The sequence below is a fragment of the Drosophila mojavensis genome, unplaced genomic scaffold (assembly GCF_018153725.1).
Source record: "Drosophila mojavensis isolate 15081-1352.22 unplaced genomic scaffold, ASM1815372v1 contig_36, whole genome shotgun sequence".
Classification (NCBI taxonomy): Eukaryota; Metazoa; Arthropoda; class Insecta; order Diptera; family Drosophilidae; genus Drosophila; species Drosophila mojavensis.
Genome location: NW_025318858.1, coordinates 20,035,431 through 20,058,116, shown reverse-complemented (window position 1 = coordinate 20,058,116; position 22,686 = coordinate 20,035,431). Strand labels below are relative to the sequence as shown.

Genomic DNA, 22,686 nt, shown 5'->3' with positions numbered 1-22,686 from the left:
ATCCTTTAAAAAATGGAAGTGCCTTGTTCAAGATAAATGATTTTCAACACTTCTTCGTAAATAGTAGTATCCCAATAAATTAATATCTAATCTGACAGACTATACATTAATAAAATGAGGGCTTACAACTTTAGCAATGTGATTAAATAATAATAAACTGATTCATCTTCGACATTGCACGGTACACTGGCCATTGCCTCGGGCTTTGTGTTCGCCATTGGCATTGGCATTGCCTACGCTCTTATAAATTGCATTGCATTTGGGTATGGGGGAGCTTTACGAGTGGCTCACTCCGAAACTCGTGGTAGCGGGTGGTACTTAAAAAGCACTTTTGCCTCACAATAATTTCCAGCGTTTCCGCACTTGAACACGCTTCAGGCATTTGCCATTCGCAATTGGGATTGGGATTGGGTTTTTCCCATTATCCGGGCGCTGCATTTTACTGTCTCTATTGTTTGAAATTTTAATGTGATGGAAATGCTGGCGTATTCCGCATAATTATCGCATCTATTTTATTCTCATATTTTTAAATGGAAATATATTTCCGCAATTAAGAGCATATTTTCTAGCACTCTTAAAATAATGATGACGTCCGACGTCCTCCTTTGTTGTTGCCATTTCAATCATTATAAAATAATTAACGCTGCAATTAAAAGCAAGAATAATGCCACAGAACGAAAAGCCCCAAACAAAACTTTAGTGTCTTGATATTTGTTTATCAAATATGTATGTATGTATTTATTTACAATGTATTGTATTTATTTTATAAACTCTTTATGCGTTTCGTACTGGCAGTATCCCCGCATTTGTGAGCAATAATTTTACGTATGCGTCGTTCGTCCACTTTGCAGTTTCGTTTAACCAGCTGCACAATGTCGCTGATCTTCTGCGGATCAAGCATATTGGTCGCGGACCATTGGCGACCCTTCGAGTCAATTTTAATGCCAGATAGATTCTTCGTGCCGAGCGTCTCTTTGTCAAAGACAGCGTCCAGAAGGGCGCGCGTCGCCAGCGAATAGGAATCCCAGTTGAGGTTCTTATAAACACTTCGGGCGACTCTCGTTCGGTAGTGGCCAATAGGGACTGTCGATCTGTCTCGCTTAATCTGTGTGCTTCCGCTCTTAGCAATTGTAGTTGGCGAACGTTGAACTTCTTGACACTCTGCCCAGGCAACATCGTGTTGGGGCAAGATGCTCTTCAGGTTCTCCAAACGCAGTTGAACTGCCGCCAAACGATCCGATGACTCAGTTTGTGTTGCTCTCGATATAGCTGACATATTAAAGGGCTCCAAATAGTTTGAAAACTTCCAGAAATATCCAATATAAGTGCAGGTTTGCCATTCACCTCAACCTCTGCAGCGACGGAATAAAATTAATCGGCCAATCGATAAGTGTTGCTAAGCTTGCAGAGCTTGCCGATAATCGAAAAACTATTCTGTTAAATTGTGAGTCAATCTGAGAGTTGGGTTTCTGGCTAACGGATTCATGAGGTTGGGCACTGCTATTTAACATGGAAAGGTGGAGCGGCCTGCGCTACATACACTCGAATGAAGAGCGGGACGACGATTATTTGCAGAGAATATCCGTGTGTCTTAGTATTGATATATCGGAGATGATAGATAACCGCATCAACAGTTTTGGCCAAATCTTTGCAACTCATCAAGAGCGTGTGTAATTATTTTCACCTCGTCTTACACTTTATTAATTGTCTATATTTCTTTCAGATCGGAGTCCTGGCGGAGGTCTATTTGGATCTATAGAGGACAAATACGGTAGAGGAAGTAGGTTGTCTTTTACGGTTCCAAATAAATTCTTTGCCAGGAAACGCTCTGGATTAGAGAGACATCGCAAAAAGCACCAAATTCCATATGGTTTGAATCCAGATTCAAATAGTCGCAATGATATCTATAAGCCCGAACGCTATACGAGATGTAGTGATAGATGTATGAGTGCAGTGCCGCCCAGGCCTAACCTCATGGAGTCTTACGAATGCCCGAACCAACTGAGCTTCGACCCCTATGCGCAACATTACAAACATCCTGGATATAAGGCAAATTATGCCAAACCACCTGCTGAATGGGATTATCCTCCGGAATGGGACTTTCGAAATAAGAAGCGCTATGGAAGTCTGGAAAACACAAAATTATCTAACTCGTTCTATAAATGTGAATTTCCCAACAAACTCCACGATAGATCCTACAGCTCACACCCATCTGAAAATCAAGATTACGCCGTAGCTAAACCAAACAGTATAGATAGGACAAGATTCAGACAACCTTCCGGTTATACGAATTCAGAGTATTTGGAGGTCCCTTATCATAATCATAATCAGCGTGACTGCTATACAGACTATAATCCAAATGTAAAATATGCGCCAGAATACCACTCAGAGTGGAAGTACAATCCGATACCACACGTAAGGTATAACTATTATCCAGAGCCCGCATTAAGCTATGACTGCGATTACGAGTACAGTCCCGAGCTGTATCGAAGGTCGCTTTATCAGAAGAAATCTGTGGATTTCCTTGGCGTCGATTGTGAAATACCCTACAACATACTAAAAATGAAACGAAATATGTTACGTACGCAGAGACAAAATTACGAATATCCAGAAAGCTTATCATGCCTTGAGCTACACTCTGTTGATATTCCATTTAAGGAAACGATGCCAAATCATGTACCGAACTTTAACTATGAGTATGATGTATGTGGTCGCCCAGAGTCCGGCTATGATTACTATGCTGCAACTAAGCCGATGTCGCGAAATGTAGATTATGATTCGGATTTTATGCGTTCCAATTCGATTTGCCGGAGTTCCACAAATTACTATAGGCCGCAGCGCAAACACCATAAGTCACTAAAAGAGAAAATATCTGGATTCTTTAAAAGGTCCAAATCCAAGGTTAGAATCCAAAGCCAAATTAAGCACCGACCCGATGGAAAGGAGCAGGGATCTGTTTCAAATTTCAATAACCTTATAAGTCATAAGACCGCTGTGTCCAAGTGCGGGAGTAATGCATCCCGTATAACTTCGAGCTCTAAGAGTCCGAGATGCTTTCAAAGAAAACCTAGTTACGGCTTTACTTCGATTAGAAAGAAAACCAGATGCAACGTCTACCCAACGGTCTACAGAGTAACGCGCGGAAAGGTAAATAACACAGATGTTGATACTGTGAACGATGACAATATTAAAGGCTGCTGTGACTATTATAGGAAACCGGAGAGTATTGTACCTGCCGAGCGGATTACGGCTATTTCTAAAGAGGCGGCCTTTTCGTGCACAGCCAAAGCAAAGGCTAGTCACAGCTGTCACGACTGTCACAATCGGGATGACCACATCGATGCCTGCAGGAATCCAAATGAGAATCGGAATGTGAATTCAAAATTCATTGAAGACAATCATAGTCTTGCTAGCTCTACAATGGTTTGCTGTCACAAGATTTCTGTGGGCCACAAGACATGTAACGAGCCAGAACTCTCGTTTGCAGCAGTTAAACCTCAGGGCTCCTGTTGCAGCTTGGGTTTGTCTCCTCCAAAATTGTCGTGCAGCAAACAAAACCTAATATCGGCAGAGCCAAAATGTTTTCCCACCGAGCACAAGGTCTCTTTTGCTCAGTTGCATTCGGAGCAGCTACAGAAATGCGCTCCTTCTGATCGCAAAGTTTCCTGTACTCATTTGCATTCGGGCAACCAGAGTATGAAATGCAATCGAACAATTGCAAAGCCTTCGCTTTGCATGGAAGAGCTGCCGTCATGTCCATATCAAATGACAGCGAAAAGAAATCATCTAGAAAACGACTACTTCAGCGTTCGAAACAACCAGTGTACAATTTCACCAGATCCAGGTCCCAATTCATCTTTTATCTGCATTCCAGAGCCCCCACTCCCAGCGTGTAAGTGCAGTGAGCAAAATATAACCTCGTTTAAGAACATATGTATAAAGAATTCCGGTCAAGAGCTGGCACCGCCAGCAGCCAACGCTGGGCCGTGTTGGATGCCAACTAAACTGGAGCCAGTTCGCGTCTGTTCAAAATCCCAATTGACTAGACAAGCAGGAATCGGTAATTGCGCTCAGTCTAAGAACGATGGTCCATCATATGTGGAGGAATTGAAACGGGAGCTCTTAGCTGAATTGGAAAAGGAACAGCGAATGAATGCACAATTGCCATATCAGAATCCGACGCCACACATTATGGTATTCCCCACTCCGCCGCCAGCCAGTCCAGTCTGTCCCATCTGCCCGGCGCCAGCTGCGCGCGACTGCCCCTACATGAAGTGCTGGCGGCCGCTCTAGAGCCCAACTCAATAAACAAACAATATATAAATCTTCTGCCATTAACATGTAGGTCAATATTGTACAATAAACAACCAAATCTATATATGCATATGCCATGTGTATATGTGTATAGGTGTATATGTGTGTATATAGTTGTACTAATCTGCTTGCATTCTAGTCAGCTTGGATCCTGATCGGAGCCTGTATGGTCAGAATGCCAGTGATGCCCAGCTTGGCGCTCAGGACGGTGTTGGCGTGTTCGGGCAACTCGAACTGGCGAGAGACCTCTTCGTATTGATCCCCGAGATCGTGATAGGCGCGCAATTTGACACGTCGATCCCTCAGCTCAACCCTTATGTTGTGCAACGGGAACTCGTGCATGTCGAATTGCCAGCACAAATGCGTCTCCGTCTGCACGTAGCTGACGGGCTTCTGTTCGTCCAGGTCCATGACAACGGTATCCTCCTTCAGCTGTTGCAGCATCTGCGAGCATTCCAGCACCTGCCGCTCCAGCTCCCCTATGCGCTTCTCATACTGGAGGCGCATCACGTCAAAGTGCACCATTTTGAAACTTGAATAATCGAAGTCAACTTGCCGACAGACGCAAAGATCCCAAATGCAAAATAAAAAAAAATTATCGATAATTTTGACAAGCCGTAAATGTCAAACGACAACAACGAACAACGATAGGAAAGTCAGCTGCAACTACGTCCGAAAAAAAGCGTAAATTAAAGCGAAACAAAACCACAAAGTTGAAGAAATTTGTGATTTTCGCTCAGCCATGCTTCGTCAGCCCAAGAGAACGATAACCGTACCTGCGTGCATACGCCAGTATCGCGTTCTCCTGAAGATTGGCAACGGCACCTTCGGCGACGTCCTACTGGCCGAGCACATGGGGAGTGGGGAGCGCGTGGCCCTCAAGCTGGAAGAGAATACTATGATTCGGCCGCAACTGCTGTTCGAGTACAATCTTTACAAGGTGCTGATGCCGGCCCCTGGGGTGCCGCGCGTCCACAACTTCTTTCAGGAGAGCAAGTATAATGTGATGGTCATGGAGCTGCTGGGGCCGTCGCTGGAGGATTTGTTCAACTTCTGCTCGCGTCGCTTCACACTGAAGACGGTGCTGATGCTGGCGCTGCAGATGATCGAGCGCATCGAGCATGTGCATATGAAGAGCTTTCTGCATCGCGACATTAAGCCCGATAACTTTACCATCGGCACCGACAGCAATGTCGTGCATCTCATTGACTTTGGCCTGGCGAAGCGATTCTACGATGCTGAGCTGCACGAGCACATACCCTTCAAGTGGGGCAACCGAATGACGGGCACGGCTCGCTATGCCTCCATTAATGCGCTCCTGGGTTTCGAGCTCGGCCGTCGCGACGACTTGGAGTCCTTGGGCTATGTGCTGATGTACTTTCTGCGCGGCAGTCTACCCTGGCAGGGATTGTCGGGGCCGCGCCATCAGAAGTACGAGATGCTGGCCGAGCGGAAGCAGTCCACCAAGCCAGAGGATCTGTGCAAGGGCTACCCCGATGAGTTCGCCGCGTACCTGATCTATTGCCGCAATGTTCGATTCGAGACGCAGCCCAACTATCTGGGCTTGCGCCGCAGCTTTAGTGATCTCATCGCTCGCCTCAGATATGTTCATGATGACGGCTATGACTGGTGCAGCCTGAAGGGTTACGCCCATATTAAGGTTCCTGCCATCGAGAGCGCTGACATCAACAATAAAAAGAAGAAGAAGAAGCAGAATAAGAAGAAGTAAAGCATAGATTGCAGACCAATTGTCTGAAATAAAATCCTTTCAATATATTGCTGCAATTTCTATGCACACCCAGGAGACTTGTAATAAATAAGGAATTTTCCTGTGTCCAGCAATCTCTGATTGCGAATCCATTTTGCAGCGTGTCAACTGTCCGAGCTGCCAATTCGAAATACACAATTGCAACTTTTCTAAAATGAGTCCAATTAACACAGCTCAGATTTGTGCAACGTTTGCATTTTACTCTCTCTCTCTCTCTCTCTCTCTCTCTCTCTCTCTCTCTCTCTCTCTCTGTGTGTGTGGGTGCAGAGCAGAGCACTCGAAGCATCTGCCAGAAATGTCTGTCAGTGCCAACATTGCAGCTGGAGCCGTGCTGCATTCGTAGCAAATGAAAACGTTGTAAATGCCGGCATCCAATTTACGTTTGCAATTAAACTGACACCGAACAGACACTTTTGATTTAGCCTGCAGTTTTCTGACCGCCCACGTACGCCCCATCTCCCATGGCGACTATATAACATGACATAATAACAGATCTGCTTAAGCCCAAGCCCAAACTCGAACATAAAACGTCAATTGTTCTAGCTGTCGCTCCATGAAGATAGATTTATTAATATGCATGGCATACACACAGACAGTCACATCAATACCGGCCGACTATGATAGGACTTCTCCAGTTGGGCACGGCTGCCACTTGCTCGGCAGGCTGGTATGGTTGTCTCCATTACAACGACCATTCGACGGCACCTGAATATGTTCGTATAATCAGCCATTACTAAATTAACTAACAGACTTCTCCCGTTTCTGCTGGGAACAATTTTATATCAATTTTGGTGGCTAGTAGGCTTACTGGCTCCGAAACTCTATAGACAGAGCGACAAACCCATGGCCAACCAACTCAGAAATCGTGTCAAGAGTTCAAAAATTCAGCGCCAACTTCTACTCTCTGCAGTTGCTTTCTGGCAGCGTTGGAGTTGCCTCTACAAATGCGCTCAGAAAATTGGGTGTAAAGCGCTGGCAAAAAACACAATTGAATGCAGCGCAAGAGCGAAGCTGTGTACCCTGTAATTGTGTGCAGGAGAAGGGCAGTTTGCATGGTAGATTATTTTAAATATTTTATTCGACTTAGATTTTAATATATGAGGGGGGTACTGGATAATTATCAAATTATATCAATTATCCATAGATATGATACATATATATATCTATATTTTAAATTATATGGAAATAAACTTAACTATATTATTCAGTGTGGCATCAGATTAGTCTTATAAGTCTGAAACTTAAATATTTTTATATAGAGCATATGTTATATTTATTATTAATTTATATTTTATATGCTTTATATGTACATATATTTTTAAAAATTACATTCATTATTTTATAGATTCTATATCAGCATCTTTATACGGGGTATTTGCGAGTCATTTACTCTTTCTCAGACTTCTGGCAGGTTTTGCTGCTGCACATAATTACATGAAAAAGAAAATTAGTGTCGAGATTTGCGCTTTTGAGCGTCTCACCAGGTGAAAACTTTTAATGAGCAATTTTCTTACAAATTTCCAAGTGTTGCCGCATTTAATTTTTTAATTAAAATTTTTCGTCTGACGCGCGACAAAGTTGACGTGCAGCCACACAGTCCCTTGACAACCCAACGACATCCCTTGTACAAGGAACAAGAACAATAGCAACAACAGCACAGAAAAAATACCCTCTTACGCCAAAAGATTTTTCAAGCTGACCAACGGGTCAGATCGTAGGCAAGAACTTAGGCCAGGTGCTGCTCAATCAGCTAACACCCTTAGCATCAATCAGGACACGGCCTGGCCTGGCTCGGAGCGCTGTGCCAGACGCTGCTTTTTCTTCCTAGTGCTTCTATTTATCGGGCTGAACTCCAAGTTAATGGCCAATTGACACGCCACTTGGCTTTGACGGGTGCCCCTCCGCCACCGTTGCCTCCCTCACAGCTGCAGCTGCAAAAGAAATGCCACGATTAACGTATGTGTGTGTGTGTGTGTGTGTGTGGGTTGGTCAGCAATAAGCTTGACTGCCCGCACCCTACTCGCTTGCCTTTCGAGCCTGTAATGAGGTGCTAACTGAGCGTGCTGATTGCTGCCATTTTTGATAAGGTGTCCGCATTAATAATTCTCTTGCGTTTATTTACACCGTTTGCAGAACTCAGAATCGTTTAACATTTGCGTAAAGGTGTGCCTCATAGATACGGCAAAGAATTCATCACTACGAATATATTAGAGAGCTGAAAGTGCTTCGATAAAGTTATATGAAATTCCAATATAAATATGTCAGACAATTAAGACCTTTTAATTTTCCCTTTAAATGGATTCCATTCGGCATTCAGAGTGCTTTTAGCTTATCTCCGTTTACAAATTCCACCTTTTTATATTGATTCAGATTATCCATGCAATATGCAATCACAAATGAAATTCTGGCATTTTCAAGCATTCTGTGGGCGTGGAAAAGATCAAGCAATACCCTCGAACAGCCGTTGCCATTTGAATTTCTTATTTTATTTGATTTTCAGCTATGCTTAGCATTTGATTTCAATTTTTATTTGCGCTTTGGCATCAAAATATATTACAGACTTTGCAAATTGAATTGCCTGTCGTCAATAAAACATTGCATTTCCCTGCAGTCAGAAGACCACACCCCATTTCAAATGTAAGTATGTGTGAACACGTGTGTGTGCGTGTGCATATGTGTGTGTGTGTGTCGGAGCTCAAAAGGCATTGGGAGCGGCGAGAGTTTTGCAAAAGAAATGCGCACAAATTGCACTTATAAATAAATCAAATAGAAATATCTCGTTATTATGGGTAGAAGGACACACACATTTGCTGTCTCCTGCTCCTATTGCTGCTGCTGCTGCTCTGTTGTCCTGCATCTCCTTGTTGGGGCAGTGGTTTCCAGCGCGCTCCAAATTGAGTTACATTTAAATATTTTGCCATTTGCAACTCGATTGCCAGAGAGTGTTGCAGCCCACCCCACCAAATATCGAAGCCATTCTCCGGTTCCAGTCCAATTCATGCTCGGCCATGCAAGTGTGCTCAGAATTTATGTAAACTATTTTCGTTGCCAATTTTCAACTCCGGTTTCAGTCCATGAGGAATGGGTATCTGATTGCAAGAATAAAATAAGTATATTAATTAGTTAACATTTTCAAAAGGAACAATTCTACTTCCATAAAACAAATATACAAATATAAATCACAATTTCCTTTAACATTTGTTTCCGAAGCTCCAGCACGTATTACAATAACAATTTAACACAGTATCTACAACTATAGCCAGTTTAGGACTAATAAAAATCTAAGTAAACTAATATTTTTGTAGGCTAATAAGAGATTTCATTTGTTTAGATTAGCGGATGGCACTATGGTTAGCTATCGATAGAGTTATTGATAGATATCGATAGTTAACCATAGATTGCTAATCATCGATAAAAAATGAGAATGGCACTAGCAGAAGAGGAAGAAAAAGAGCGCAGTTTTATGAAGAAATCATAGCTTTGTTAACATTAAATGAAAATATTAATATAAATTATCCTACAATAAATATATACAAGGAGGCTATACAAGGAGGCAACTCTAAACTCATTATAAATACAATTTATATCAACTTTATAAGCATACTAAATCGATTTCAATATTTAAATCTAGTACCTATATTAAAAGCAAGCTTCTCATTTCTAATAAAAATCGCACATAAAAATACGATTTATAGAAATTTATATATACGAAAATATATTCGTTCCATTCAAATCTAGCCTTTCAGATAAAGCTCTCTGTATATTCACAGGCTAACAGCGAATGTTTAATCGTTTTCATTTAATTCGTATAATTTCGATTTCCTTTCGTGCATCGAATGGCCAACAGGGCGTATAATTGATTTCATTTCCGCGCCTGCCATGAAAGCTTAAGCAATAAATTCAAAACTACACAATGCAATACCCATTCCCTCTCTACCGCTACATTACTCTCTCTCCCTCTCTCATTCACCTTTTTCATCATCCATGCCATGGCTGAGAACTTGAAAATTTTGCGATAAGATCAGAAATAAATTTGCATAAAACTGCATTTAGATTGCCCGCAAAACAAGCCACAAGACCAACCCACCAGCTCCACCACTCGCAGCCATCTTCCCGTCACTCCTCTACTTCGTCTTCCCTCTCCGTGGCGCTGCCCAATTCAAGCTTCAAGCGGAACACAAATCCGAAACGCAAACGTAAAAGCGAGTCCAACTTTTCAGGGATAGGAAAATGCAAAAAGCGGTTGCAAATAACTCGCAGAAAATTGTTAGCAGTGCCCAGTGATTAATTATCTACATGAAAGCGCGCTATTTACAGCTTTACCTGATGCCCCCACCTCTATCCACCTACTCCAATTCAGTGTGTATGTATGTGGGCGTTTATGGAGTGTTTAGTTTTGTGCTACTGATTCGAGCTTGGATAAACCAAGTGGAGTTACGCGAAATGCCATTGCCGCTGATTTCCATGGCGCACTTTATCTAAATTAAAATCTGAACTTTTCCAGCTCCGAAAACCGAACAGCAGTGGGAACTGATTTGGTAAGCATTCGTGATACCCTGCAATAAGTTGAGTAAGTGATATTTATAAGCATTAGAGTTGATTTGAATCGAAATTCGCTTTAAAATCCTTTTCTTTTGAAGAAGATCTGGTAGATCGAATAGATTGAATAGTCAAAATAGCCGTAAGCTAATTTGCTTATGCATTTCATATGTAAGACATAAGATATAATAATAGTAAAAACTAATATATATGCACTTTAAGAAAACATTATTTTATATATTTTCAATTTATTTAGAAATATATAATAAATATAGTTTTTGCATATTTTGTTGTATTTTATTTATGTTTTATTTTTTATTTAGGAATTTTTTCTTATTCATTTAAAATTTATTTACTCCGAGATTTAATTCAGTTATAATTGTTCACAACTTGTATAGATTTTCTTTTCCATTTTATTTACTTGAACAGAAGGCGAGGTGCTATAGCTAAGGCTTGGAATACCCTGCAACTTATTTGTGTAATTAAATTTTGTTAGTCATAAATATTGGGTAAACAAAAAATTCAAGTAGAACTATCCACAGTTTTTGTATAAATTGTTTATTTATTTATTTGCTATTTGTATTGTATTATTTGCTTTGGAGGTTTTTTGATTACTAAACATAAATTGTAAATTAAAACTGAAAATGTTTCGCTTAAGCTCACATATTCCATAATTTCAACACCTCTGAAAATTTGTTTTCTTAATCATTTAATAACCTTTATCAGGTCAAGCACGCTTGCCTCTTGCCTTTTGATTGAGGTTTACTTAAGTAGATCATTGATGGCTCTAATGTACAAGGTGCTCTGGCCATAAGTCGAAGTTTCTGCACAGCTTATGAAATGTTGACCCGAAATGACTCTTGTCTGCTCTAGCCAGATGATGTCACTGTCACAGTTGCCACCGCACACTCGCCGTCCGCTGTGGCAAGGACAGCGACGTGGCGCGACGCGACGCACCAAGCCGCGCTGCGCAGCGCCGTCACGACGTCTGCAGGTAAATTGTGTGTATTTCAATTTAGCCAGCGAATAAATTGCCAGCAATAAAGTAGGAAAAAAGTGTAATTTGTTTGGCTCGTTTGTTCTGTGTGTCATATCTGTTAGAATGTATCTGGCGAAGCAGTGGAGCGACCCCACCCCCGGTCTCCCCCTGTCACTGTCTCTGTTGCTGTTACTGTGTCTGCGCCTGAGCGATGAGATTCTTATTTTAATTTTGATTATGTGCCTGAGCTGATGCCGCTGCTCCTGCTCCTGCTGCTGCTGCTGCTGCTGCTCCTGCCAGTGCCGCCTGTCGGAAATGAACGCATTCTCAGTGGATTTCTATCTGCCAGTAACATTTACAAATTGCCCAACACATTACTCCAGACCATGCCCCTTTAGCTGCCAGCTGCCAAGCACATACACACATACACAAATTGAGTTGTACACACACACTCCCACAAACACACACACACACATTAAAGCGCATTTCTTTTGCTGCTGGGCCTCACACAAATAAATGGCCACTTAGCTCAATACAAATGCAACGTGATGCCGTTAAGTCGATGCTTTTAGCATTTGATTGACACGTGAATACCCCAAACAGGCACAAAAACAACAACGAGCTCAAATACTTGAAATCGCTTTGCACTTTGCAACGCATAAATACCAGAAATCTATTTGCGACTGAGACGGCACAGGCAAAAATGCGAAAATGTTTTCGTTATATTTGACAGATTGTATTGGATTCAATTAGTGCATAAATTACATCCGATTTGTTTTGATTTAGTATTAAAATAATCAAGGGAAATATGCCCGTGTGCTAAGCTTATAAATCGAACTTGAATGTTCCAATATTTAAATATTAATTTATTTAATTATTTTTTTTTTTTTTTAAGTTTTTAATTAAGATAATTTGAATTTCAGTTCAATAAAAAAAAAAAGTTTTTAATTAAGATAATTTGAATTTCAGTTCAATAAAAAAAAAAAAAAAATAAATAAATAAAATAAATATTATAAAATGTCATTCAACGAAATATTAAACATTAAACATGAATGCACTGTAGAGAGAGTTTCAGTCTATTAGTTTGTGATGAATGATAAATGATAGTGTTCAAGTTAAATAGTGATTAATTTATTAACGTATAAATATATATAATTGGTTATAAAATCGATATTGTTATACTGAATTAAATTATACTTATACTAGGAGTTATACTGAATGATTGATGGACTTTTAAATGCCGTCCAATTTCAATCTGATTTTGAGCTGAGTCTAACAGCCTGTTAAAGTCTTTGTAAAAGGAGTGTTCTTAGAATACTTCATATACGTATATATTTCTATATATCCTTAGCATATATTCATTCTAAGAACTCGAGATTCAAAAAGCTATTCATAGTCTGAGTAGCTGCTCTCAAGAGCGCACCCAAAAATTGATAACTCACTAAACATGCATTTACTCAGTCATTTCCAGTTCATGAATGCTGTGAAATGTCATGAGAGGACAACATATTGCTATATATACAATATAAGCACATACTCGAAAAACATTAAATACACACGCACACACACACAGATAGATACTCTACCCAAGATATAAGCACTTAAAGCAGCATGTGGGAGTATGGACGGGTCGTTTGAACGGTCATTTCCTGGATAAAAAGGTTTGGGGTTAACATCTGATGAGCCAAAATGGGAAGCAGTTAGCATAATGTCGGCAACGCTGCCAACTTTACAATGGCCAACTTGTGGGCCATTAACCGAAAAGTGAAAACAAGGCCAAGACATGCGAAACGCTTATTAAAACGATACTTCAGACGAGGAGGACGTCGCGTCGTCCCCTTCGGCAGCAGTTCAGGGCAGGGCGGGGCCGCAGGATATGCGACACATCCTGGATGTAAGGCAGAAGCTTAGGTAATTTAGATTGTGACTCTCGAAGCGCGAGGACCTGGAGTTGACATACAGGTTAAATAGATTAAGGATATCGCTTACCGCTAAGTGCCGGGGCACCTGACGCGGCCAACTAAGCGAAACTGAAAGTAATTGCCAAATATTGAGCCAACAACAGCTCAACACTCCACGCAGCGTGGGCCAACGTCCCATTGCCAACAGCAGCAGCAGCAGTAGCAACAACAAATTGAATTATTAATGGTGTTGTCATTGGCATTGGATTCGGCCCCACTGAAAGTTGGCCGCGACTTTAACCTGCTCGTTAAGCGCCCACCCCCTCCAAATGGAAACTTGTTTGTCCAGCAATACAATTAAGTTGTCAGTCATCGCCTGCTGCCCGCCCAAACACACACACACACACACACACACACACACACAGAAAAAGGAGGCTGACTTTCGACTTTGCCCATAAGCATTTATAATGTTGGCTTTTTTGTGTGGGCGTGGCGGCGGCGGTTGAGGTTGCTTTTTGCGCTGATGATGAGCCACGAAAGTGATTTCTAGCGAATAAATAGAAATGTGAAGCCAACCAAATACACGCCAAGGTGAAATTATAAGCTTGATTTTCGCCCTTGGTTGGGGGCAGATAAAATACGAAAGTCGATTACAGACAGAAACTCTAAGAGAAACACAAAAAAGGCGTTGGATATGCCAGAGTCAGATATGGCCTTGGTATTAAATTTCATTTAGGACTTCATTTAATATTAAAAATGTGAAGAGCATTTAATGAATTAACCTCTATTATCTATAATAAGAGATAAAAACCCTTAAATTAAGCTCGAACTAGACTACTGTACTATTAGATATTTCACTTCTGAACAAAGTTAGAGTATGGTTCCACTAGACCTTTGGTACTAAGCTGAGTTCCATATAAAATAATGCAATTTGATTTAATATGCAAATATAATTTATATTTGTGTAGTCTGAGTTATTCAATATGAAGAAGAAAATCATAGAGAGTGCTTTATTTTATTTTCTGAAGAAAAAAAAGGCTCAGAGAGCTATTGATGTTCGGTTAAAGAACGTCACATGAATATGAAATTTGAATCAAGCCGAAGAACCGAAGTCCCTTGCTGAGAGCGAGAGCGAATGTGAATACATTTTTGATGTTCGTAATAATTCTATTATTGTCAGCTGACAAGTTCAAGCTTAATCTGCCTAGTACAGTATTTACGTATACCTGAACCTCCTATTTGTATTCTCTCTATCCACTTTAGCAACTTACCTACATATATATATATAATAATTTTACCTTCCTTACGTCTTTTCCACATACTTCTTCTGCTTCACTTTTTACTCCTTTGCCGTTATCAAATTGAACTCAAAGCCTTAGTTTGTGTTTGTTATTTTCCAGCTGTCGTTGGCGTCATTTCATTAATTAATAAATTCAATATTTATGTTCGTCGGATGTGATAAGCAAATTGCCAGCAACGCGATACGCCTGCCTGGCTGCTAACCATTTGAATGTCACGCCCAGTGGGCGGGCCAGCGGGCCATGTGTTTGTGTCAGGGTCTGTGTTATGGGCCAATGGCCATCGATTGGCATTTTTATGTGGCCCAACACTTAACTTTATTAATTTTTGCTGCACTGCGTCTAAGTTTTAATCACTATTCTCTCTCACCCTCTATCTCGTTCTCTCTCTGTCTCTCTGTGGCTTTGCCTCTAGCAAATGATGTGACATAAACATTTTTATTTAATGGCAACATCGCGATGGTTGGCTTCAGCTTCTGTTTTCGGCCAGGCTTATGGACGGACGCACATTTGTCGCTGGGCCACATAAAATAGAAATTTAATTACGCAACAAGGGAAACCAATTAACGTATAGTTCCAGGCGTCTATTTAAAGTTAAGTCGAAACTGCATGCATAAATTGAACGACTTTATATAGCCATTGGGGTTATTTGTGTTGTCGTTTCATTAAAAATGCAAATTTTAAGCACAACTTGAAGCGCCCTACACAGGCGCGATTACGCAGTTCAAGAGGCCAGCCATTGTTGTCGTTGTCGTTGTTGTTGGTGTTGCCCAGACTGGGGCGAACTCAATGCTCTGGCGCTCTGCCTAAGGGGCCCACAAATGCTGGGGCGACAGAAGTTATCTTCAAGTGGCTGCATGTTGCCAAACAGGCGCACAAAGGCGAACGTGCCAAGTGTGTGCGGGTGTGTGAGCCAGCTGGAGAGGAGGAGTGAACTCATCCTGACACCCCAAACACTTGACAAAATGCACCTTGGGCAAACAATGGACAAATGTGCGGCAGGTGAGACATTCTACAACACTCACGCATACACGCACACACACACACAAGCGAGCCTCCATTCACAGCCACATCCTTGAGGGGCAAATACATTTAGATGATGCCTAATGCTGCAATGCGTCTGTTGGCTATGCATGCGTGTTGGTGTATGTGTGTGTGTGTGTGCTGTATTTCGTTGGTTATGAGCTTGCTTGCAATTGCTATTAACCTAATGTCAACGCCACAGTTGCGATTATGTTTGCACTGTTTTTCATCTTCTAGGTGGCGCTGTTAATCTGGCAAAGCCTGCCATACATGCGAAATACCCATATTCAAAGCTATCCAATCCTTAAGCTCTACATGGGCCTTAAATAGCTTTAGTCAAGGGGCTTACATAAGGGAATAGCTGCCCGAGAGTGTTTAGAATTTGATCCCATTAAACGATTGACTGCATCGCAAAACTGTTGAAAGCCGTTCTAATGCAAATTAATTAATTTCTAAGATTAGCAGAAAGGAAAGATATTTATTTATTTTTATTCATATATTTATGGTCAATCCAGGAGATACTAAATGAAATAAAATAATATTAAATTTAATTAAAGAAATAAATAATATAAACAAGTGAAATAAATCGAATACATAAAATAATAATAATAATAAATCAAAATGAAATGAAAAAAAAAAAAAAAAAAAAACCAAAATTGTAAATATAAAAATACAATATAAAACAAATTAAATAATAGAATAAAATAAAATAAAATTATTAATATATTTACTTTATAAAAAATTAATTAAGAGAAGCGAAATTAATAATATAATTTATAAATTTAAAGAATAAAATACAAATTAATAAAAGATTAATTTGATGGAATTACAACTAACACTAAGTGTATTAGCTCTTAGCATTCAAGATCTTTTATGTACAGGATATTAAACAGCTCTTGTCTAAGCATTTACTGTGCTATTAACTTGTAATAAATTGAACTATGCTATTACTCGCTAATATTCTTGAAGTACTTTTCTGATGCTCTGAGCTGAGCCATTCAGCTAAATGCCAATATTTCGCATCTGTCAATTCGCTAGGCTTGCGACGGCATGGCACATGTCGAGCTGTACATTATGAATTTGAGAAATAGGCGAATGCATCGCAATATTAAAATTGAACACGTACCGAACGTGAGCTCAACTGACAGCAGTCGAGAGGCGGAACAAGATTGGGGAATAGTTTTTGTGCCTTTTCAGTATTTTCAGCAAATGTCTCTCGTTGTCCTAGATGAGAGCTTGGGGTACTTGTTTATACCTAAAAGTGAATACAAAACTTGAATTGGGACAGCTAACTATATGAATGTTTTTTTAGATGCAGACATTTTATATAACTTACTCTCATTATCACTTATTCATAAGGAACAACACTGCAAAGAGCATCAGTTAGTCAACTAGTTGCTGGCTTCGTCTCCGTTTATTTTTTTGGTCTGTTCGGTGACCGAATTTTATTAATAAACATACTTATTTGTGCCAGCAATTCGTGTGCAGTTGAGGTCAGAAGCAGGCCAAATGAGATATTAAAAGGCCACGAGGCAAATGCGGATTATGTGAGGCTCTGATGGTGCGCTCAGTGCTCGGTTCGGTTCGGTTCGTTTAGTTTAGTTTTAGTTTTAGTTTTTTGGCTGGCATGCACAATAAATTGTATTTAAAATGAAAGAAGCGGCAACAGCAGCTATAGCTATATGTACTCCATATTCCAGGCACGTGCGAATTCATTCTGATCTCCTGACATGGCAGCAGGCAGTCAGCCAAGAGGCAGTCAGCCAGCAGGCAGCAGGACACGATGTTTGCCTTTTGACGTTTACAAATTACCCACAGCTGGCACAGCAAATGCCAAAGCAGTGTGTCTGTGTGTGTGTGTGTCCTGGGTGCTATATTAAACGTACATATGTTTAAAGCCATCTAAGACAGCCCAAACACCTTGCCTCCTGCCCCCCTTCACATGGTGCTCTCCCCTACCTACCTACTTTGCCTTATGTCAAAACAAGTACAAACATGTGGCTCTTCCATTTGTCAGTATATTTCTCCCTATCTCTCTTTCTCTGTGTGGGCTTACCTCCCTGTGGATGGATGACTGCATAGCCCCCAATTCGTCCCGCAGTTAGTTTGGGAGTTTTTTGTTTTTTTTTTTTTTTTTTTGTATGCATAATTCATCGGGCTGTGGATCTCATCAAATTGAGCGACCTCGTTAGACACGTAAAACGATGTCAAAATTGTCTACGGGCAAAACATTTGTTATTTCAATTATTTAAATGTAATTTCCCAAATTGTGCTTTTCCGCTCAAAATTCTAAACAATCACAGATATTCGCAAGTAAATGCTCGCATGGTATGTCGCAAAAGTTATTATTGTGAGCTGTGGCTTATTTTTGGCAACTCGATTTGGATTATATAAAGGTAAATTATTGCAGTCACAGGTTTATTTAATTTTTTAAAATTAAATTTTTAATATTTTAAAAAATCTGTACTTGTTCAGTTTTTAGATAAGTCCGACATTTTTTTTATTTATCCCTAGTTAAATGAATTTTCATTACTTCACAACTGACCCTCGCACAGCTCCATTTCTTCTTTTAAAACTTTCCACTGGCAGCACAATTGATTTTGTTATTGCCTTGAGAGAATGCATTTGCACTGCATTGCTTTTAAGTGTTTAATGGCCTCAACTTGCAAATGCGCCCAATTAGCCGCAGCTTAAAAAACGTGGCAAATAAAAAAATAAATAAATGTAATGCTTTTGTTGCAGCGTGCTTGGTGTGAAAGCACTTTTGCTGCTCACCGGCTGGGCGTCTTTAATGTTTCAAATATTTTAATTGCAAGTCAACTCTTTTGATTTCAGCAGAAGGAAACATTCCTCAAGGACTTGTGCCAAGTGCCAATTATGTCCTCCAGCCAGTCGTTGAGTGTGCACTCCAATTGGCAAAAGGAGCGCAACCCGCTTGTTGTTGTTGTTGTCGCCTGTCGGTTGTCGGTTGCTGGTTGCTGGTTGTCGGTTGTTGCCAGTTGGTGTTGCATGTTGACAAGGCCCAAATGCATTTAATTTTCTTAAAGAGGCGCGTAATTAGTTTGCCCGACGAGCACTCAGCACACACACACACACAGAGACGCCACACATACATGCCCCACACTCGCACACACTTACACAGGCTCACGCCTTGGCACTCGAATGCAGACTTCTATATATATTATATAGCAGAATTCGAGGCGCCGGTGCAGGTTTCGGTGGGGGGGTAGCGATGCGACGCGTCGTCCTTTGCACGCTGCCACGCTGCAACAGCGGCCACTAATGTGCCTCTTTGAGGTTTCGTAATTAATGTTTAATTGCTGCGAAACTCTGCTTCGGGTTAGCCTTGTGGCTCACAACACAAATATGCAGTTTTACGCCAAACCCAGCGCAGCGGAGCGCAGCATGATTAAAAAATGCTCCCTGATTTTGCACTAATTAAGGCCAACAATGGATTTTAGATAATTATACTGCGCATCAATGACTCTGTGAGAGGCAATTTAATGCAACCACAGATGTATTTCTATCTTAAGTCAAGTATTCAACTGATGCTACAATTTTGCGCAATTTTGATAGCTGAATTTGATTTCGTATACAAAATGCAGATTTGATTTAATAGTTGAGAGCAAACTGTAATTAAATATGCGTCACACCTTAACTCGGATTGATATATTGAATGAAGAGATGATGTATGGTATGATTTGATTTATACATATATCTACATATGTGTATATGTATACTCGACTTGAATAGCGTTTTAATCAAATAAAAATCAAAAGTTTTATATAATACGCACTACACTCGTCGTATGCGTGATTTTTTGTGCTAAAAAAATTTGGATATATGTATATATATAAAATAAATAATATACATATATCCATCTATCATATATTTTCGATCATTCAGTTTTATGACATTTTCAAGTTTTTCTAATCAAAATAATTTACAGTGGATATAAAATATAAACGTCACACTCTTCGCATGCGTAACGATGTTAATTCAATTCCCAATTATTTGAGAATTTTTCTAATCAAACTGCAAACACAAGTTAAGTAATTTAAGGCATTTAAATTACAATAAAAAGTTAAATGAGTTCGTCGTGTGTGTGAAATATTTCGAGTCACAGACAAAACGTTGGATAATTTATTTATGGGGCACGCCTGAGGCGCGGTCATAGCGTTTATGCAAAAAGTTTAATCAACAAATTTAAATCGCTTAGAACGTAACTAATTTACGTTGCGGTGCATAGCGCAAAGTTTTGCCCATTTGCGCGTCATAATGATAAAAGTTCACGCGCCCGCGGCGTAACGAGAGGTGTTGCCAGATGCGATGCTGACATGAAATACTCCCAGTAAAGGTTGAAAAATATGTAAAATAGTTATGAAACGCAATTGATGTAGTATTGCCGCTTCAGAATTGATTTGCCAAAGTGAGGATTCATTTCAAAGCTGCAGCTGAAAAGAAGAATTTCAATGGACATTTTTTTGCGTTGCTTTGCTTTTGCTTTGCCAATTGCGAATTGAAACTGGCAGCTGCTGGGAGAGCTGCACATTTGACTGGCAACAGTGAATAGGCAGCATACGAGTCAGAGTTCACATAATTAAATAGAAAGCCCAAACAGCAGCCGCACTACAGTGCGTATGCGTGATGCAAGGCACTCGAAACTCGGCTCAAGTTGAGTTGAGCCGAGCGCCGACAGCCGACAGCCGACAGCCGACAAGGACAAAAGTAGAAATACGGGAACGAATGTGCCACAGCCTTTCATATCAATTTGTTTGGCCTGCGTATTGAATTGCGGTTTACGGATAAGCACAAGCAGAGTTGAAGAGCAACCGCATCGGCTGAGGCATCGGCACAGGAATACGCATCAGCATCGGACAGATACATAGACAGACTGTGGAAATGTGGAAGTGGGGCAAATGGCAGCTGCAGTGCGTTTGAGATTGTGGAGAGCTTCGAGTGCTACTCAAAATTTGCAGAATTCATTTATGCAAATGAAGTGGCTTCTATGACGCCGCCTCTCAGCTTGCCACGCCCGCACAACTGGGGGCTCCTTCCGCTGTGCCAGCAACAAGCAAAACAAAAACACAAAAAAAAAAAAAAAAAATTGATAAGAGCCATGCCAATGCCAAGGCAAGTAATGAATGAATTTGAGCAGATTATTCAGTTCCTTTTACGCAACAATTAAACAATTTACGTACATTTTCGAGTGCTCTAACATTTTGCTAACTAATTAAGCCAGGGTTGAGAGAGCTGCAGGGCTTGCGTAACGAAGGCGCACCCAATGGATAGTCTCTGGCCTTTGAGCGGGTCGAGTTAATTTGCACTGATGAACCTGAACACAATGCCCGCAGGGGGCGGGGGGTCAGAGCTGAGCACCAGAAAGGAATACAAAATGCTTTTAATAGAGGCGCCGCTGCTGCTCACTGCAACTCAACTAAATTAAGTGTGATCTTTGAGAAAACTGATTTTCATGCCTTGCAGGGGAAAAATTCCTGAGAAAAATTAGTTTCACTCAATGATTATTGTTGAGCCAAGCAACCAGCGCTACTATTAATGTGACTAAGAGATTTATATTTGCAAACAGATTTCGGTCATTCGTTCAAATTTCTTTTCATTCCCCTCAAGCTTGTTTGTTCTCACGGCAAATCGTAAGACTAATAATAATTTAGAGAAATTTGTACACAATTTGTGAATTGAATCTTTATATTTCGCAAAGTCTCTAGACTTAGATTATACTCTCATAATTTATTTCTGAGAGCCAAAAACTCTTAAAATCAGCTTCGATGTTTCTTGAACATCTCAAGACCATAGGCACCATACAGTACCGAGCAAAAATGAGTGAATGTTACAGAACTTTGACTTTCATCACGCATAAAAATTAAACCATACAAGCAAATCAACAAATTTTTTTGTGTGTTTGTTTATTAGTGTATTCTCAACAAATACAAAAAAGTTGCAAGACTAAATTAGCAAAATTCAAAAAATTAGAAATAAAAAACCGAAAAAATCCACATAAACTCAATTTTGCACGTTTAAAAAAAACTACTAAAAACTAAAAAAAACTAAACATTTTTAATATTTAGTCCAAAACCCTTATTAGCAATAATTTTGTTGACTATTTTTGGCATGCTCTCAGCCAAACTTTGAATCATTTCTTTCGGAAATTGGCTCCACTCCGCTTCTACGCGCTCCCATTAGCTGTCAATGTTCGTTGGGGCTGCATCATACTGTCCCAGCCGTCTTTTCACTATTGAACACAGATTTTCAATAGGATTGAAGTCGGGATAGGATTTGTATATAGACTCTATATGTATGGAGCGAAAATTAGCTTAAAATTCTGCTTTCCTATCCATTCCTAAATAATCTTTACAGTATGTTTTGGATCGCCATCTTGTTGAAAACCCTTTCTCTGTGGGGACACGCACATTTATCAGTGAATTTGGGAAGATGGGTTTGAAGAATATTCATATAATCCTTCCTCTATGTAGAGGATCAACGTTCTACCAAGAGAAGCATCCCCAAACCATAATGCTGCCGCAGCCATGTTTGACGATTTCCTTCCATGATGTCGTTGAATGCGTTCCTCTGGTCTGCACCAGCAATATTGCTTTGGATATGATTGGAAACGGTTAAATTTTAATTCATCTGACCAAACAACTCGTTTCCAATCATAAATGCTCCAGTTTTTGTGATCCCTTGCAAATTTCAAACGCGCCTTCATATTCTTTTCGGACAATGCAGGTTTGTTTTTTAACGAATGATACATATCCGAAGCCACGAATTTCTCTTCTAGCAGTCCATTTGCTAACATTTTTATTAATTGCTAGAGAAACACCCTTTGGTGCTAGCAGCTTGTTTTTC

The 22,686-nt window shown here is 40.2% G+C and overlaps 4 protein-coding genes and 1 long non-coding RNA gene across 7 annotated transcripts; 2 read left to right on the top strand and 3 right to left on the bottom strand.

Moving 5' to 3' along the window:
* Positions 1-763: 763 nt before the first annotated feature.
* On the bottom strand, positions 764-1,276 carry LOC6577386 (protein insensitive). Its single transcript, XM_002003317.1, has one exon. It carries the CDS (start codon positions 1,274-1,276, stop codon positions 764-766), a length of 513 nt encoding a protein of 170 aa, XP_002003353.1.
* Positions 1,277-1,386: 110 nt separating this feature from the next.
* LOC6577385 lies at positions 1,387-4,384 on the top strand. Of its 2 annotated transcripts, XM_015165647.3 has the most exons (3): positions 1,387-1,666; positions 1,724-3,147; positions 3,213-3,355. In XM_015165647.3, exons 1-3 carry the CDS (start codon positions 1,510-1,512, stop codon positions 3,258-3,260), a joined length of 1,629 nt encoding a protein of 542 aa, XP_015021133.1. In that variant the 5' UTR covers positions 1,387-1,509; the 3' UTR covers positions 3,261-3,355. The 2 variants fall into 2 exon arrangements, with proteins under 2 accessions (XP_015021133.1, XP_002003352.2); XM_002003316.4 differs by having other exon boundaries at positions 1,388-1,666; positions 1,724-4,384.
* On the bottom strand, positions 4,325-4,854 carry LOC6577384. The gene has a single exon (XM_002003315.4). The coding sequence runs from the start codon at positions 4,837-4,839 to the stop codon at positions 4,450-4,452; it is 390 nt and encodes a 129-aa protein (XP_002003351.1). The 5' UTR covers positions 4,840-4,854; the 3' UTR covers positions 4,325-4,449.
* A 196-nt stretch (positions 4,855-5,050) lies between these two features.
* On the top strand, positions 5,051-6,230 carry LOC6577383 (casein kinase I). The gene has a single exon (XM_002003314.4). It carries the CDS (start codon positions 5,057-5,059, stop codon positions 6,041-6,043), a length of 987 nt encoding a protein of 328 aa, XP_002003350.1. The 5' UTR covers positions 5,051-5,056; the 3' UTR covers positions 6,044-6,230.
* A 1,893-nt stretch (positions 6,231-8,123) lies between these two features.
* Positions 8,124-9,428, bottom strand: LOC116803903. 2 transcript variants are annotated; one of them, XR_004363918.2, is made up of 3 exons: positions 9,253-9,428; positions 8,359-9,171; positions 8,124-8,297 (listed from the first exon to the last, which is right to left on the bottom strand). It is a non-coding gene; the product is annotated as an uncharacterized LOC116803903 (long non-coding RNA). The 2 variants fall into 2 exon arrangements; XR_004363917.2 differs by having other exon boundaries at positions 8,125-8,297; positions 9,266-9,428.
* Between the last annotated feature and the right edge of the window lie 13,258 nt (positions 9,429-22,686).